At 49.7% G+C, this 15078-nt stretch overlaps 1 protein-coding gene across 2 annotated transcripts in view; it reads right to left on the bottom strand.

Moving 5' to 3' along the window:
- HK2 (hexokinase 2) overlaps positions 1 to 15078 on the bottom strand; it is a 61439-nt gene that overhangs the window by 9817 nt on the left and 36544 nt on the right. For both annotated transcript variants that reach the window (XM_027621289.2, XM_027621290.2), the window contains 9 exons: positions 10996 to 11115; positions 10264 to 10359; positions 9297 to 9396; positions 8791 to 8974; positions 6042 to 6197; positions 4599 to 4832; positions 3024 to 3328; positions 1133 to 1281; positions 771 to 890 (listed from right to left, as the gene is read on the bottom strand). In XM_027621289.2, the coding sequence (XP_027477090.2) occupies positions 771 to 890; positions 1133 to 1281; positions 3024 to 3328; positions 4599 to 4832; positions 6042 to 6197; positions 8791 to 8974; positions 9297 to 9396; positions 10264 to 10359; positions 10996 to 11115 (1464 nt within the window). The remainder of the gene's footprint in view (positions 1 to 770; positions 891 to 1132; positions 1282 to 3023; positions 3329 to 4598; positions 4833 to 6041; positions 6198 to 8790; positions 8975 to 9296; positions 9397 to 10263; positions 10360 to 10995; positions 11116 to 15078) is intronic.

The raw sequence follows: 15078 nt of genomic DNA on the forward strand, positions 1-15078 counted from the left end.
AACGTGCGCGTACCCTTCTAGAGGACCGATGGAGACAGAGAACAACTCCTTAGACAATAGTATCCTAACATCTGGTGTGCCGACTGTCAACCCAGAACAAGCCCAAGCATGACACTCCGCTCTCCTCCATTCTCAACACACCATGTCCGGAATATCTGAGCACACCAGCTCTCGGCCCACCTGCTTCACTCATGCAAGGCAAGTTGAAAAGGAATGAAAAGCAAAGCTAAGACTAGAGAAATACCGGGGCACCTAAACAACAGGAGGTGAATGAAAATATCCTGCAGGAGCTGGTGAGCATCCCTGAGAACATGGGCTCAGGTATCAGGACACCAGAATTCAGATCTTGGTTTGCCACACCCAAGCCTTCTGATTTGGCACAAGATACTTGGCATCTCTACAGACTTTGTTTTCCTTTCTGCAAAATGGGCATACAAACACCTACCTACCTTCTATGGTCGCTGTGAGGGTTAAATGAGATAATACACATAGGAAGCCTAGCACTGTGCCTGGCATAAAGTGCTATAAAAATGTTCACTGTTAATATTTGATAAGCTCCATCATCATCATACCAAAGATTGTGACCTTTTTAACCTCCATCAGCTCCAACTGAATCATGCCCATCAACAGGCCCCTTGTCATGACTGCTTACTCATCCCCTTTTCCTTCTCTCAACTCAACTTTCTCCCTTGCTCCAAACCCTGGCTGGGGTAGGGTCAATAAGGTCCAGAGGTAAGCGCTCCCCCCCGCTGCCCCGGGGAGTCTGTTACCTCATCCAGGCTGTTCTGCTGGCAGGGGAAGGAGAAGGTGAAACCCAGAGGCAGGGACACGCCCTTCATGCCCATGTACTCAAGGAAGTCGGCGATGCACTGGACGATGTGGTCAAAGAGCTGCGGGGAGAAGTTAGGCTCTGAGGAAGGGGTCCTGGCCCAGGGCAGGGTCTGGCCACAAGCTCGGGGGCTGCGCTCAGGAGAAATGCATGCTCAGGCACAAACCTGGGGGAAGACCAGGCCAGGGCCCCAACCCACCTGGCCTTCCCTGGGACCGTGGCTGAGCAGAGAAAGCACTGTCCTCCCGGGCGAGACTTGGGTATCTACTGGGGTCCCCTCCCAGAGGCGCCACCCTGCCTCACCTCGTCCCCCGTGCCGTGCATGACCTCCTGCGGGATAGAGTAGATCTTGTTGTGCATCTCTACTCCACGCCGCTTTCCATTCCTCACTCGCACCAGCAGGACCCGGAAATTGGTACCCCCAAGGTCCAAGGCCAGGAAGTCACCTTTCTCTGAAAAATAAACCCGGGAAGGTGATGGACTGGAGTGTCACCACGTCAGCACCACAGAGAGTGACGGTCTATAAAGTCCTTTCCCCTAAGGGAGACCTCTTCTGGCAGCCCTCAGCACCCTCAGGGGAGATGGACTGTGTGCTCCACAGAAGGAGATGGACTGTGTGCTCCACAGAATAGGAAAGAAAATAAGATCCCTGGGACCAGAGCCCTGCTGCCTCCCTAGTGGTCCTCAGATGAGTTCAGGTGGGCCAGACGTCACAATGAGCTCTGCGTGACACCGGAAACTGTGATACGTGATACAGTACACTCAAAAATATCTAGGGGCACTGGGGGGGGCTCAGTCAGTTAAGCACTGGGATCGGCTCCCTGCTCAGCAGGGAGTCTGCTTCTCCCTCTCCCTCTGCGCCTCCTCCCTGCTTGTGCTCTCTCTCACACGTGCGCGCGCACTCTCTCTCTGTCAAATAAATAAATAAAATCTAAAAAAAAAATCTAAATGTGTCGTTCATGCTAAATCAAAGGCCACCTTATCTTAGCTTCTAGAATAGAGAAGAAACAGCAGAGTTCAACTCTTTAAAGGAAATCGAAGGGAAACCTTTTTACGTGAGAACACCCTCCTCTGTTGGGCAATCGTAATACCGTGTTACGTGCCTCAAACACACTTCTCATGCAGCCATAAGGCGGAGGCACTGCCCTTCCCTCTAATGGAGGAAGGGGACCTGGCTGAGCCAGGCTGAGTCGCTCCCTCGGGCCCACAGGTCAGGAGCGGGTAGAGCAAGCACCACGGCCCAGGCTCCTGCTCCTGCACCAACCATGCGACGCTGGCCTGCTCTATGTTAGTTCTCTTTGCATTGAGAAAGGACCACCATTTCTTAATGTGCAAGACCCAGGCCATGGGTCAGCAATCTTTTCCCGTAAAGGGTCGGGCAGTCAACTTTTGAGGTCTTGTGAGCCACAGTCCCTACTGTAACCTCACCACTTTGTCATCGTAGCACAAAGTGGCCACAAGCAATGCGTAGACAAATGGGCATGGCTGCATATCGGTCAAACTTTATTTAAAAAAATAGGCAGCAGGCCAGGTTGAACTCATGGGCCTTCGTGTGCCAACTTCCTGACCCAGGGCTTATAAGAGCTGGCCCTGGAACCAAAATTCCTGGGTTCGAATCCCAGCTCTGCCGTTTTCCAGCCGTGGGAACTTGGGCAGGTTTCTTCATTTCTCTGTGCCTCGGTTTTATGACAAACATATTAGTTTGTTAACAAAATTAAGTACTAATCTCTGTTAATAGTTCAACATTAAATGAATTAAATTATGTGTAAAATGCTTACAGAAGCGTTTGACCCATTGTAGGCATTCAGTAAGTGTTTATCATTATTATCATTCAATTTACAGCAGAAGGGGGCACCTGGGTGGCTCAGTTGGTTGGGCGACTGCCTTCAGCTCAGGTCATGATCCTGGAGTCCTGGGATCGAGTCCCGCATCGGGCTCCCTGCTCAGCAGGGAGTCTGCTTCTCCCTCTGGCCCTCCTCCCTCTCATGCTCTCTGTCTCTCATTCTCTCTCTCAAATAAATAAATAAAATCTTTAAAAAAATTATAGCAAATACCTGGGTTGAACTTCTTGAACGCTAGCATTTTCTAGTACTGGTCCCAATACCCAATGCTAAGGCAGAGGGAGTCCCGCTGGGGCATCGACACCAGGACAAAGGCCCAACGCGGTGAGCTGAGTGGTAGCCCTGTCGCCTACCTGTGCCATCAGGCGTGGCACACACGTAGGTGGGCAGCATCTTGACGGGGGCAATGGCGTGAGTCTCCTTGCTCAGACCTCGCTCCATCTCTACGTTCATCCTCCTCTTGACCTCCAGAAGCTGCTCGCGGCTCAGCTTCAGAGACTCCAGGGTATTCTGGCGGGCTCGGTGTTGGTCAGCCAGCCGGTAGGCCACCGCTGTCACCATGGCTGCCCCCTTGCCACTGCCATCCTCGGAACGCAGGAAGCGGACATCGCAGTCGGGCACCAGGCGCCGCACTGTCTTGTGAAGACGCTTGGCAAAGCTGCAGTTGCCGTGAGAGGGGAAGAGACGAGGGTCCACGGTGAGGGTCAAGGGAGCAAAGGGCTCGCTGCCTCAACCCCAAGGCCAGGAGGCACCCCCAGGAGCAGATGCTGCGCTGAACATCCTCTCCGCACCCTCCCAGGTTCTCGGTCAACACTGTTCAAGCTCAGAGAGTCATCTGTGATCACCCCAGCAGAGGGAAGGGAAAAGGGCCGCTGTAGGAAGCCCCTACCCTCGCACACAGTCACATTAAGACCTCCCCATCCCACAGCCAAGGCTCCTCCACCCAATACATCCGCCTCAGAATCGAGGGATTTGGACACCAGCAGTGCCCCTTTCATTAGACGCTGCCTGCGAAAAACCCAAAACAGAAAAAGGAGAAACGCTCTGCTGGACTTTGGTCTCTTTGGCCAATTTCTGCCAAAAATCCCAAAGGTGTCTGAACAGCTCAAGACCACAGGTGTGTTCAACAAGAACTCCTTGGGTGGTGGCTGAGCTGAGCCATGGTCTCCGGGGCCTTGCTGTCCCTGGTGTGGTCTGTGGGCAACAGCACCCCTGGGGGCCCAGCTCAGAGACAGGGTCTCGGCCTGGACCCCCTGAATTAGACTCTGCCGCTTAACAAGATCCCCCAGTGATTCACGTGCACTTTCGTGTTTCTGAAGCCCTGGACTAGAAGACCAGGGCGGAGACCTTGATTCAGTTAAAGAAGGCACACGGAACTGGCGCTCGAATCCAGTGAAAATGAAATAGTAAGTGGGCACGAGAGAGCGATTGGCCAGGTGCCAACTGAAACTTGAGTATTTTGGCACTTAGGACCCAAGGGACCAACCATGGAGGGAAGTGCAGGATCAGTTCAATGCCCAGGTCAGCCAGAGAGGCTGTGCCAGGGTGTCCTCTGTCAGAGGACACACCACCTGAACGGACCATCCACAAACATGAGAGTCAAGGAAACAAGCACAGAGAAACCCAAACTCCTCAACAAGAGGGTGGCAGACAGAGCCCTGTGGCCAGGAGAGCCCTGGCTAGAGCTCCAGTCATCAGGAGCCCTCAGAAATCGCCTCCACCCCTGCCAAGGACGCCACCCTCCCGACCCCCACATGCCCAGATGGGAGCTTATCCTACAAAGTCCCTCAAGCTACGGTCCATTTCCACCGCCCCAGAAGGCAAAACGGAGCTGGCTGTGGAGTCACTAGGGTCTCTCACAGGCCTGTCAGGGGTCCTCGAGTGCTCTGGGGGCCGCGGCACTGGGGGGTCTGGCCACGCTGACTCACTGTGGGTGCTTCTTGTAGACAGAGCCGTCCACCCCAATGGTGGAGCGCAGCCGCTCCTCGCCCTTGTTCTCCTTGATGCGCCGCAGCACGGCCGCCAGGGTGGCTGCGCACAGGCTGGCTGAGCGTGTAGACACGATCTGGCAGATCCGGTGAGTGGCCACGCAGTCCTCCTGTGTCGGGTCTATGCCCAGCCGCACAAGCACCTCACGGGCCTTCCGGGTGCCATCCCTCTCCCTGGGAAAGAAAAGGACAGTGTGTGGGCACATGTCCAACCCAATGGGGCCAGCGCCATCTCCCAGTGAGGACAGGCACCCCTTCCATGGCTCTGCCCATTGACAGGAAGGTAGAACAAGGGGAAAACACAACAGAGCCAACAGGAGGCTCCTCACCCAGACACACACACACACACAGAACTCAGGTCCTTCTTTTTCCCAATGGGAAAAGCAGTATTTTTTATGCACATACTAAGTAAGGACAAGACACTGTTCTTATGGCTTTACACACCAAGTTGTGTGTGTCTGTGTGTGTGAGAGAGAAAATGAGCTATGCTTGCTTATCTGGGGGTAGAGGGAACAGTGACCCTGCCAGCAACCACCCAGCTGCGGAGCCCACCCCATTCTCTCTCTAGGAAGCAGCCAGCTCACTGCCTTTCACGACGGAGCGGGCACTGCTTTAACCAATGCTAGAGGCTGTGCCAGCGTGCTGCCATGAACTTCACAGTCTTCTCAGGGAGGCTAAGCACCTCACAAGTACACACTCTTCCATCCCCTTGGGGTTTAACAAGCAGGCACAATTCCCTCAAGAGTTTCCACTTGAGGTCACTGGAATGGTTTCACTGCTTCCTTTAGCACCCAATTCCCCTCCTCTCCACCATCTGGTCCCTGAAACAACAGGGCCTCCTCAAGTGACAAGTGGAACTCTCAAGAACGGGAAACTGGGCCCAACTTTTTGGATATTGTTAACTGGAAAACAAGATTCAGGCCATCTTCACCCCCATCCATGCCACTCTGTGAAATGCAGGCCTCAGCTATACCTACTGGAACTAAATGGGTAAATCTTAGGGCCATCCGAAGACCTATTCTTCTGTTAGGGAAGCAGGGGTCAGGACAGAGCCCTTTTGGAGAATCACCAACTGAGAAAGAAATAGAAGGCAGAGGGGAGAAGGGAAAGAAAGTAGATGCATGAGTCCGCAAGGGGTCTCATGGAGCCTCCGGCATTAAGCCAAGCCCCACCCCCACCCATGCAACACCAGGAGCCACTTGGGTAGCAGACAAGGGTGGAAACTATCTGAAAAGTTCAAGTCAAGACAAAGGCCTGCCACGGCCCACGTTGCACAAGGCCCTCTTGCTGTCCAACTCTGAAGGGTCAAGGGCCGGTTCCCGTTCCTCATTCCCCAACGGCCTGTTGGAGACCAGGTGAACAGAGAGGGACCCGGAAGCTTACCCTTCAATATCTGAAACGTCTTTGGTCTCAAACTGGCCAGTGGCAAGGAGCCCTGGGCTGAGCTTCCCCCCGAAAAGCAGCTCTTCCTTGGCCATCTTCACCAGGATAAGCCTCACCAGTTCTCCCATGTACATCCCACTGATCATCTTCTCGAATCTGCAGGGATACAGACCAGACGATAAAGACCAGTCCTGGCTGTCAGTGAACTCACAACTTCCCCGCGGAGGTGGAGGCAACAGGCGTGCAAAGCAAGATGGTGCACAACACAGTGCTAATTTGTGTGGCATTGCTGGGAATAAGTTGTGCAGAGAGGTGACAGCTCAGGGGAGGCTGCAGGGTCTGGGGTGTCTGCTCCATCTCTGCAGGCAGGGTGGGCCTTCAACTATGGAGGGAAAGGGCATGCGGAACATTGTGGAACAGCCTGAATTTTAGGGAAAGTTACATGTAGGATAGTTACTTTTAAATTTTTTTTCTCTAGCAAGCAAATATTTTTAAAATGAAACCTTATGAGGAGCCTCAATATTTATATACAAGAGAAGGCCAATCTGATCCAATTAGCGGCACGGGCCCAGCAACATCTCACACTGCCCTCCCCTTGCAAGATCATTTGTGGATTTCTAGGAAACAGGGTGAAAAGAACCCCGGGGCTGGGGGTGGGGTGATGCGCAGGATTAGAAGGGCAGGTTAGGGCAGATGGGAAGAAGCTCTAAATGTCAGATGGTCATGGGAATCTGGGAGTGCGACACATTGGAAGTTCCTGAGCAGACAGGTGAGCAGATAAAGGCATGTTCTAGAAAGGCAGAGGGCTGCCCCCAAGCTGAGAGCAATCAGCTGATTTATTTTTTCAACACTAGGTGATGCTGTTTTCTTTGGAAGCCAGTCTTTCTGGCTCAAACGGTGTGATAGGAGAAACCGAACCTTCACCATTGTTTGCAGTTCTTTGCAGCAAGAAGGCCCTTTTCTTGGTATCTAAGCATCTGGGGCCTAGAGAGGAGTCCCCCCAGGGCCAGCGGACACTACCTAGGCTGGGCTTCAGCGAAGCAACCCAGAGCGGCGGGGGTTCTTTACGGGATTATGACATCAGCTGGTACAATCTACAAGACAGGAAAGCCAGGCCCTCAGGAAGTGACTCGCTCGAGACCCAGGTATGGCAGAACTGGAGCTCAGTGCAGAGCTGGCAAAACTGCTTGAACAGAGGGTGCATGTAAATTGTTCAAGCACCAGCACAGGCACACTGTGTGGGAGGCTGCCTGGCTTTATCTGTAAGCAACTCATGTCGGCCTCTCCACCATCTCCAAAACAGCTAGTTCGACGGCAGACCGCGGACAGGTCCAGTGGGGCTCTGAAGTGTGGGTGACTTATAAAAGCTTTTATTCCAGTGTTTTTTTTTTTTTTAATTTAAACTTTGTTTCAGTCAACATTTAGAAAAATATTTAGAAATACACCAAGAGTGGGAAGAAGTTCCTCCTGGGGCCCAATAATGACTTCTGGGCTACCATGGCTGACACTTTGTAGTCGATGTCCTCCCAGCCTTTGATTTGTCTCAGGCTGAGCCAGTGGTGTGTTGCCAAGGCTGGGCTGGCAATTCTGTCTTCAGACACTTTGAAGGGCATACAGCTCCTCTGAATGGCTTGGGTGTGCCTCATTCTTGGAGGCAGACATTGAGTGAGTGACTTTTCAGTCCATAAATTCTCACCAGCCATGGCAGACATAGCCAGTGCATTCCTATGAAAGTTACAAGTAAGTGGACTCATGCTTCAGTATGGGAGAAGCCTGTGACTTAAATAACCATGCCTTGAAGAAGCAAGGACTCTCCCTGTACAGAAAAAGACAGCCCATTGCTAAGCTGGCTTACAGAGTCGGGTTTTCCTCTCTGAGCAGAGAGCTATGCCAGAAGCTTTCCTGCAACAGTCATAGCAACAAGAAGACCAGAGGGGGCCTGAATTGCTCAAAACATTTTGTAATTGCCTTCAGAGCTTAGAGCAATCCCTGTTTCAATATCTTTAATAGGGACATTGGGTCAATGTTGGTGTAGTAATGACAGCAAAATAATGTTTTGTAACCGTCAAAAGTACCTAAAAACCAAGTTTAGCCAGGCTGGAGAATATAACATTCAGGGTGCAAAACGTTGGAGGCCCTCATGGTCCTGGGCCACAGGTCCAGGGTAGTGGCCAAGGAGGCTCCTAAGCCAGCTTTTCCAGAGGCCCTTGGTCTGCCTACAGCCAGCTCCAGCTCAGCTCACAGGCAGCTCTACTAGAGGTCGGAGTCGGGGCCTCAGCCAGTGTGCAGGAGGCAAGTGTCATAAGCCTCATCCCCTGAGCAGTGGCAGGGGTGGGAGCTACGAAGACAGCTTTCAGGCACCCTAAGCTTGGCCATGTCAAGATGACTCTTCTTTTGTGTCTCACAAACTGTTTCTATAGACAGCTTACACATTGAAGGTGGAAGAAAGAGCAGGGCCAACACTCAGGAAATGACATTCTAAAATGATGGCTCTGAAGGACAAAGCCAAATTACCTATAATCTGGTTTGTCCTCTCGTTTATTCGTTTTCAGAGCCCTCTCAGCAATTTAAAGTCACGGTGCATGTGATGAGCACCCCACTCCCATAACCAGGGGGTGCCCTGGCAATCTTTCGGGGATGTAACACTATAACGCAAAAGTGAGAACCACCCCCCAGCTCTGGTCAACCCCCAGCTCAGCTCCTGAGTCCACCCCCACGAGCCCACCGCAACACAGGGGTTGCTGCTCACAGTTGTTTCCCGGGGTTCAGGGAGCCCATGTCGATTTCCTGATCAAACTCAGTGCGGAAGTCATCGAGTGTGCCATCGTCCCCGAAGGCCCCCCACTCCATGTTGATACACATCCGCCCCTCGTCGCCCTCCACCATGTCAATGTGGCGCATCTCTTCCATGTAGCAGGCATTGCTGCCCGTGCCTGGCCAAAACAAGGGACTGCTCAACACCCACCTGCACCAACCAGCCTCTCCCCAGCCCCCATCTCCCTCTTACTCCAGCATCCTGAGACCAGCTAGAGAGCTGGGATTGCTCAGTGCAAGCTCCTGGAGTATCCCAACATGAGCCAATCCACAACCACCCCCAACCCGTAAGTTCTGGCTCAGTCCTCCAAAGTGACTGTACCATCACCTTCTAATATGAAGTACAAAGAATTATTCAGGCCATGGAGCCCTCCTCCCTTTCCAGCCCACACCCCCCATCCATTAGCCAGCACCAGCCCCCCACACCCAGTGTTCACTCACCTACAATGAGACCAATCTCACAATTCTGGTCATCATAACCACAGGTCATCATGGTCCCAACTGTGTCGTTCACCACAGCCACGATATCAATATCAAAGTCCTGCAGGGATAAAAATGGGGCTCTGATCTTCACCATCACACAAAGGTTATGATTGTGAAGATGGAGAGAAAGAGCAGCAAGACACACAGCTCAGGTACATTAGGGCTGCCCCCTTACTAACCCTAATTGGAGCCAAAGGTTAGAGCTAGGAATTGGGTCCAGATCCAGTCTGACAGCAGTGACGCACTCCCCACCCTGCCTGTCCTCTCCATGGAGGCCACCAGCCCTGTGATCTAGTTTATAGACATCACTGCATTCATAAGAGCCCATCTTGTCATCGCTGTCCCCTTCTGCTTCTCTTTCTTCTTTTCTTTTTCTCTCCCTCCTTCCCTGTAACTCCTATGACCAAACCTTTATCTTGTAATCTCTCTACCCCATTCCAACCTGATGACAACATCACCCCAACCTTCTTACTTGAAAATGATAATCAAGTCTTCTTCAGGTTAGAGACTGAAGGGTTTTTCTTGTACCAAGGCTAAGATTATTTATCCATCACGCTCATCTGAAGACCCCAAAGGCATCTGGTTATTATCCATCATCCTCATCTGAAGACCCAAGAGGCACCTGCTTATTATGTGAGATTATCAGTGTGGCAAACACTTCACAGTAAATGGATGCCAAGTCAGTATGAGGCATGCCTTAAACTTAGCTGTATGTCAACTGTATCTCAATAAAACTAGAAAAAAATTTATTATTATTGGGTACACCTAGCAGGGAAGGAAAAGAAAATCTCTCCTTAAGAACTACAAAAAGGTTCTCATGCTGATTTGAAGACAGACTGGGAAAGATTTCAGAGTAGACCCAAAAGAATGTGAAGAGCCTCCAGACCCCACCTCCCTTCTCCCCATCCCCCACTCCCCTACTCACCCCTCTCCTCTGGATGGCCTTCCGGATCAGAGTAACCACGTCTTTCCCTTCCACACCACTGGACTTGAACCCCTTGGTCCAGGAGACCAAGAAACTCTGAAAAAAGGACCAAGGAATGAACGCTGATTGCTCACAAAACCCAGACCACACTACTCAAACAACCATTAGTGGAGACCTCCTACCACAGAGCTAAGCTAAACTACAACCGTGCTTAAATATTCATACTGCTTCCTGATTAGCCTAGGAAAGAGAAAATGTGACCCATTCGAAGCCCCAGAAAGAAGATTAAATGAATGATTCCTTCATGATCTACTGCCCCCAAGAAGTGGAAAGAACAGGCTTTAGAAATGCCAAAATAAGAGACTCTCATCATTAACTCCCCAGACCTCTTTCTTCCAAGGAGCTTTATCATGATAAAGCAACATCAAAGGAGTTCCTAATTTCCCATTCCTGGTTCCCTACAAGGAATGAGGATAATGTACAACATATGCGAGGTTGCATATTGTCCTTTGAGGGATGAGTGGTAAAGACCCTCCCCCCACTTCTGATACTTCTTCACCATCCCCCCACACCTACACACACCCACCCACCCACAAAGACAGAACTCTCAATACTCAAGCCTCATTCATATAACCATCAGAGCTGCCTCTAAAACCACAGAAGCAGCTGGCTCATCCCAGACCTCCCAGCCCTAAGAATGAACAACAAAAGTGTCTAAAGGACTCATCTTACCTCATCTAGTTTTGTTTGGACGCAGGGGAATGAGAAAGTAAAACCCAAGGGGAGCTTCTTGTCTTTGATTTGTAGCTTATCCATGAAGTTAGCCAGGCATTCTGCAATGTGGTCAAACAGCTAAGAGCACACAACACAAGAAGATGAGTGAGGAGGGAGAATAGCATGGAAATTAAGAACATACCTAGACTTTAAGCTCAGAAAGGAACTAGCTGAACATGTACAAGATGTGTATCCCCTCTGAAGTCTTAATTTGCTCATCTATAAAATGTGGGTGAAAACTATACCTGCCCTCAGAGTTACCAAAAGGATTAAGTGAGTCAATACACAGAAGGGCTTAACACTAACTAGTTAGTGCTTATTAAATACTGTCTTCCACTCAAACCACTTATCCAAACCACTGTCAAAACCCTGTGAGAGGCAGGGGAAATCATAGGTAAAGCTGATCAGAAGAAAGTCGTCACATACACTGGGAACAGAACATCCCTTGGTGGCTCTGTCAGAACCCCCCCTTGACATGGGTGCACAGCTGACTGTCTTGCCAGGGAGGGCAGCCCATCTCACTGCCAAGAAGTATTCTAGCATCCCTGTCTCTTGTGATTAGGGAGGGAATGGGACATTCTGTTAGCATTCTATGAATGAACTTAACAAAAATAAGTCTTATATTTTTCTTCCATTCTGGAAAAGTCATTTCCCAGGAACATTTAAAGAAGTTATCTTTGTTTTCTAACTTCAAAATGAAAACACCAAGTGAATCCATGAAGAGCACTGAAGAATAAATAGGGTTTTGTGGATGGGCAGCCTTATAACTGTGACCATGCCAAGCAGGACCCACAGCTCCTAAGAAAAAGCTGTATTTACAATTATCCAGGCTTTCAATCAGTCCCAAGGCCCACAGGCCCATGGCTTCCTTCTTTCCCATTCAGCATTCCCAAAGAGAGGCAGTGACCCCCTCCAGATGCTTACAGGCTGAGGCCAGGGGCATTCTGGTACAAAAAGTAAGCAGAGTCCAAAGAGACCAAGTAGATGCCAAGAGCCAGGTTGACCAGATGGCAAAATCTAAAAGCCAAGGGGGGTGGATGAGAATATACCTTTTCCTCTCTGGACAGAAGCAAGGAGGATTCCACTAAACCAGGGGTTCCCAGGGGTTGCTGGTCCTGGACCAGCAACATCACCACCATCATGTTATAAATGTAAATTCTAGGGTCCAAATCCAAACCTGCTGAATCAGAAACTGTAGGGGTGGGGCCCTCCAGGTGATCCTGAAGCAGTGCTTTGAGAACCACTGCACTAACAAAAAGTATTTGCATTTACAAAGGAACTGAGAGGTTGGGGGTGGCAGAGTAGACTAGGAGCCCCACTGGCTCCCCAGATGTCTGAGGTATGCTTCCTGGGAGCAATCCAGGAAGACAAGGCCACCCCATCTAGAAGGGGGCCAGCTGTAACAACTTCCTGCATTGATCCTGTCCCTGTCTGGTCACATGCAAAATTAACCTCAGCTGATGCTGAAACCCTCAATCTCCAAACCAAAACATTCTCAAGAGCAAAGGCTAGGCAACAACAAGGCTCTGTTGCAAAGAGGATCACCAATACATAAGTGTCAACTACCCTGAGAAGAAGCCAAGTATTTTAATATGTACATAAGGTTTCTAGACAGATACTCAACAAAGTTCTGTTCTTCGGTTGGGAAGCTGACCAGAGACAAAATTTACAGTATGACCAAATTCCCAGCACCTTCTTCCTGGTAGTCTAGTCAAAATGATGTTCACTAAAAATAGTCTTTATCCAAACAAAGGAAGTGGCAGAAGCTGTGTAAAGAGAGAAGGCCAATCATCAGAGATGAAGGGAGGGGGAGCTTAGGAAAGGGGAAAAGCAAAATGGTTTCCCTCATCCAGCCCCGATCCACTGCTCCCTTTCCAATTGTGCTACCAACAAGAAGAGGCAGTGAAGGGGTACTAACTTATACAGTAGCTATTGGCCATCTGTGGTTATCTTAATCACTTAGAATCTTAAAAAATGTAATAGTCACTTCCTCAATCACACTAGCCATATTTCAAGTGTTCAATGCCACCAGTAGCTAGCTAGTAGCTAACATATTTGCAAGGGGCAGATACATTGCGAAAAGTTCTACTGGACAGTGCTCAGAAGAACCTATGCCTCTTTAACACAAGGGAAGAGGTGACTATCTGCTCCCTTAATTGGAAGACTATCTCCTCTTCTATTAGCTGATGATCTAAGGATAAGATACTGGGAGAAAGAGCTAACACCTTCCTGCCATAAAAAGGCTCAAAGGGCGCCATTTCATGAGGTTAGAAAAGGATTCCTTTTCCTTATTGGTCTGAGACTGCTCACTCCCCTTCCCACAAGATACACTTTAAACATCTAAAGTGGCTGCTATTACAATTTGTAATTCACTGCTCTCAAGTGGAAGTTCGTGTGCTAGAAGACAGATTTTATCCAGGGATCCGTACTGCCAGAGTTCACAGATCTTCAGAAATCTTTGCAAGTTCAGGGCTTGGTGATTTGGTCTTGATCTTAACTAAATTTTATGTTTAAAATCCATTTGTTTTCCTCCAATTAAAAGATTGACACCTATTATCCAAAAGAAAAGGAAAATATAGGGAAAAAGTAATTCCACCACTAAAATAGCCACTATAGGGGCACCTGGGAGGCTCAGTCGGTTGAGCATCTGCCTTCAGCTCAGGTCAGGATCTCCGGGTCCTGGGATCGAGCGCCGCGTCAGGCTCCCTGCTCAGCACAGAGTCTGCTTCTCCCTCTCCCTCTGTCCCTCCACCCCACTCATGCTTGCTCTCTCTCTCAATAAATAATAAATAAAAAAAAAAAATCTTTAAAAGGGCCACTATGAATTTTCTTCCAGTCTTTTGACCAATTGTTTTCTGCTTTTAAGCACAGTATTCTTTCCCTTCCTTAGGGTGAAATAAACACCTATACTTTCTTCTAGTTTTATGTTTCATTTTTATATAGCAATTTTCCATTTATTCAAAACTTGTAAAATATCACAATAGCTTTATAGTTTCTTCCAGATGGGTCTCACTTTTTTTTTTTTAATTTGGACTAACACATTGTTTATGTATACTGGAGCTATGTGACCACCCCCATAGAGCTAAAATCCCACAGTCTCAGGGACTTCACCTCCCTTGTTCAACCCCAGCATGAAAACAAGGAAAGCAGGTTTACCCTCAGAGCTGTCCCCAGGGACAAATAAAGACTCTAACGGCAGTCTCTCCCCCACATGTCCTCCTCTTGGTCTGAAATTCCCTTTTGAAGAGGGGACCCAGTATGGTGGGAAGAACAGTACACCAGGAATAAGAAGGCTCCACCCTTCTAAACCCTAAGGCCTAAAAGGTGACCACTTTGGCACGGCATCTTATTGGATTTCATGTCCTCTATTCGCTCTTTTATTGAGTACATGCTGGAGAGAAAATCAGCAAGACTAACCAGCACACAAGCTGGGAGTCATCCTTACAGAAGTGCCATCATCCAGGAATGTCTTCAGTGATTCCAACCCATGGACGGATAAGCAGCTGAAGAAGGAACCAGAAGAACATCCCAAGGAAGGTTTTTGCAGAGCAGCTAAAAGGGGAGACCAGTCTCCCTGGACACCCGAGAGCAGAGAATCATGCTGGACCAGTGGCTGTCACCCACCAACCGGCAAGATACTTCTGGAGCGGTGGCAGGAAGAGTCCCCTCTGTAGAAGGGCTCTCCTGGGGGAACTCTTGAGAGAGGGAGAGGCCCCAAAGGGCCTGCGCCACAGGACTTCATGTGTGCAGGAGCACCAGTGCCTTCAGGGAGGGCCTACTACTCTGGAAGCAGGGGTAGGGTGTTGGGATCCAGGACCACCATGTTGCCTAATTCCAGGACGTAACTCTCACATGGACCGCATCACACAGCCTACCTAGTGGACAGAGACCCCAAGAACTGTGCAAACACATCAATCTGGCTTTGTGTTGTGACTCTGGCCCTTCCCACCCCTATGATCTAAGGCCAAGTCACTCAGTCTTTGAAAACCCAATTCGACATCTATAAAGTGAGATAACAGAGGCACTCAGCCTCATAGGGCC

This window comes from Zalophus californianus, chromosome 8, assembly GCF_009762305.2.
Source record: "Zalophus californianus isolate mZalCal1 chromosome 8, mZalCal1.pri.v2, whole genome shotgun sequence".
Classification (NCBI taxonomy): domain Eukaryota; kingdom Metazoa; phylum Chordata; class Mammalia; order Carnivora; family Otariidae; genus Zalophus; species Zalophus californianus.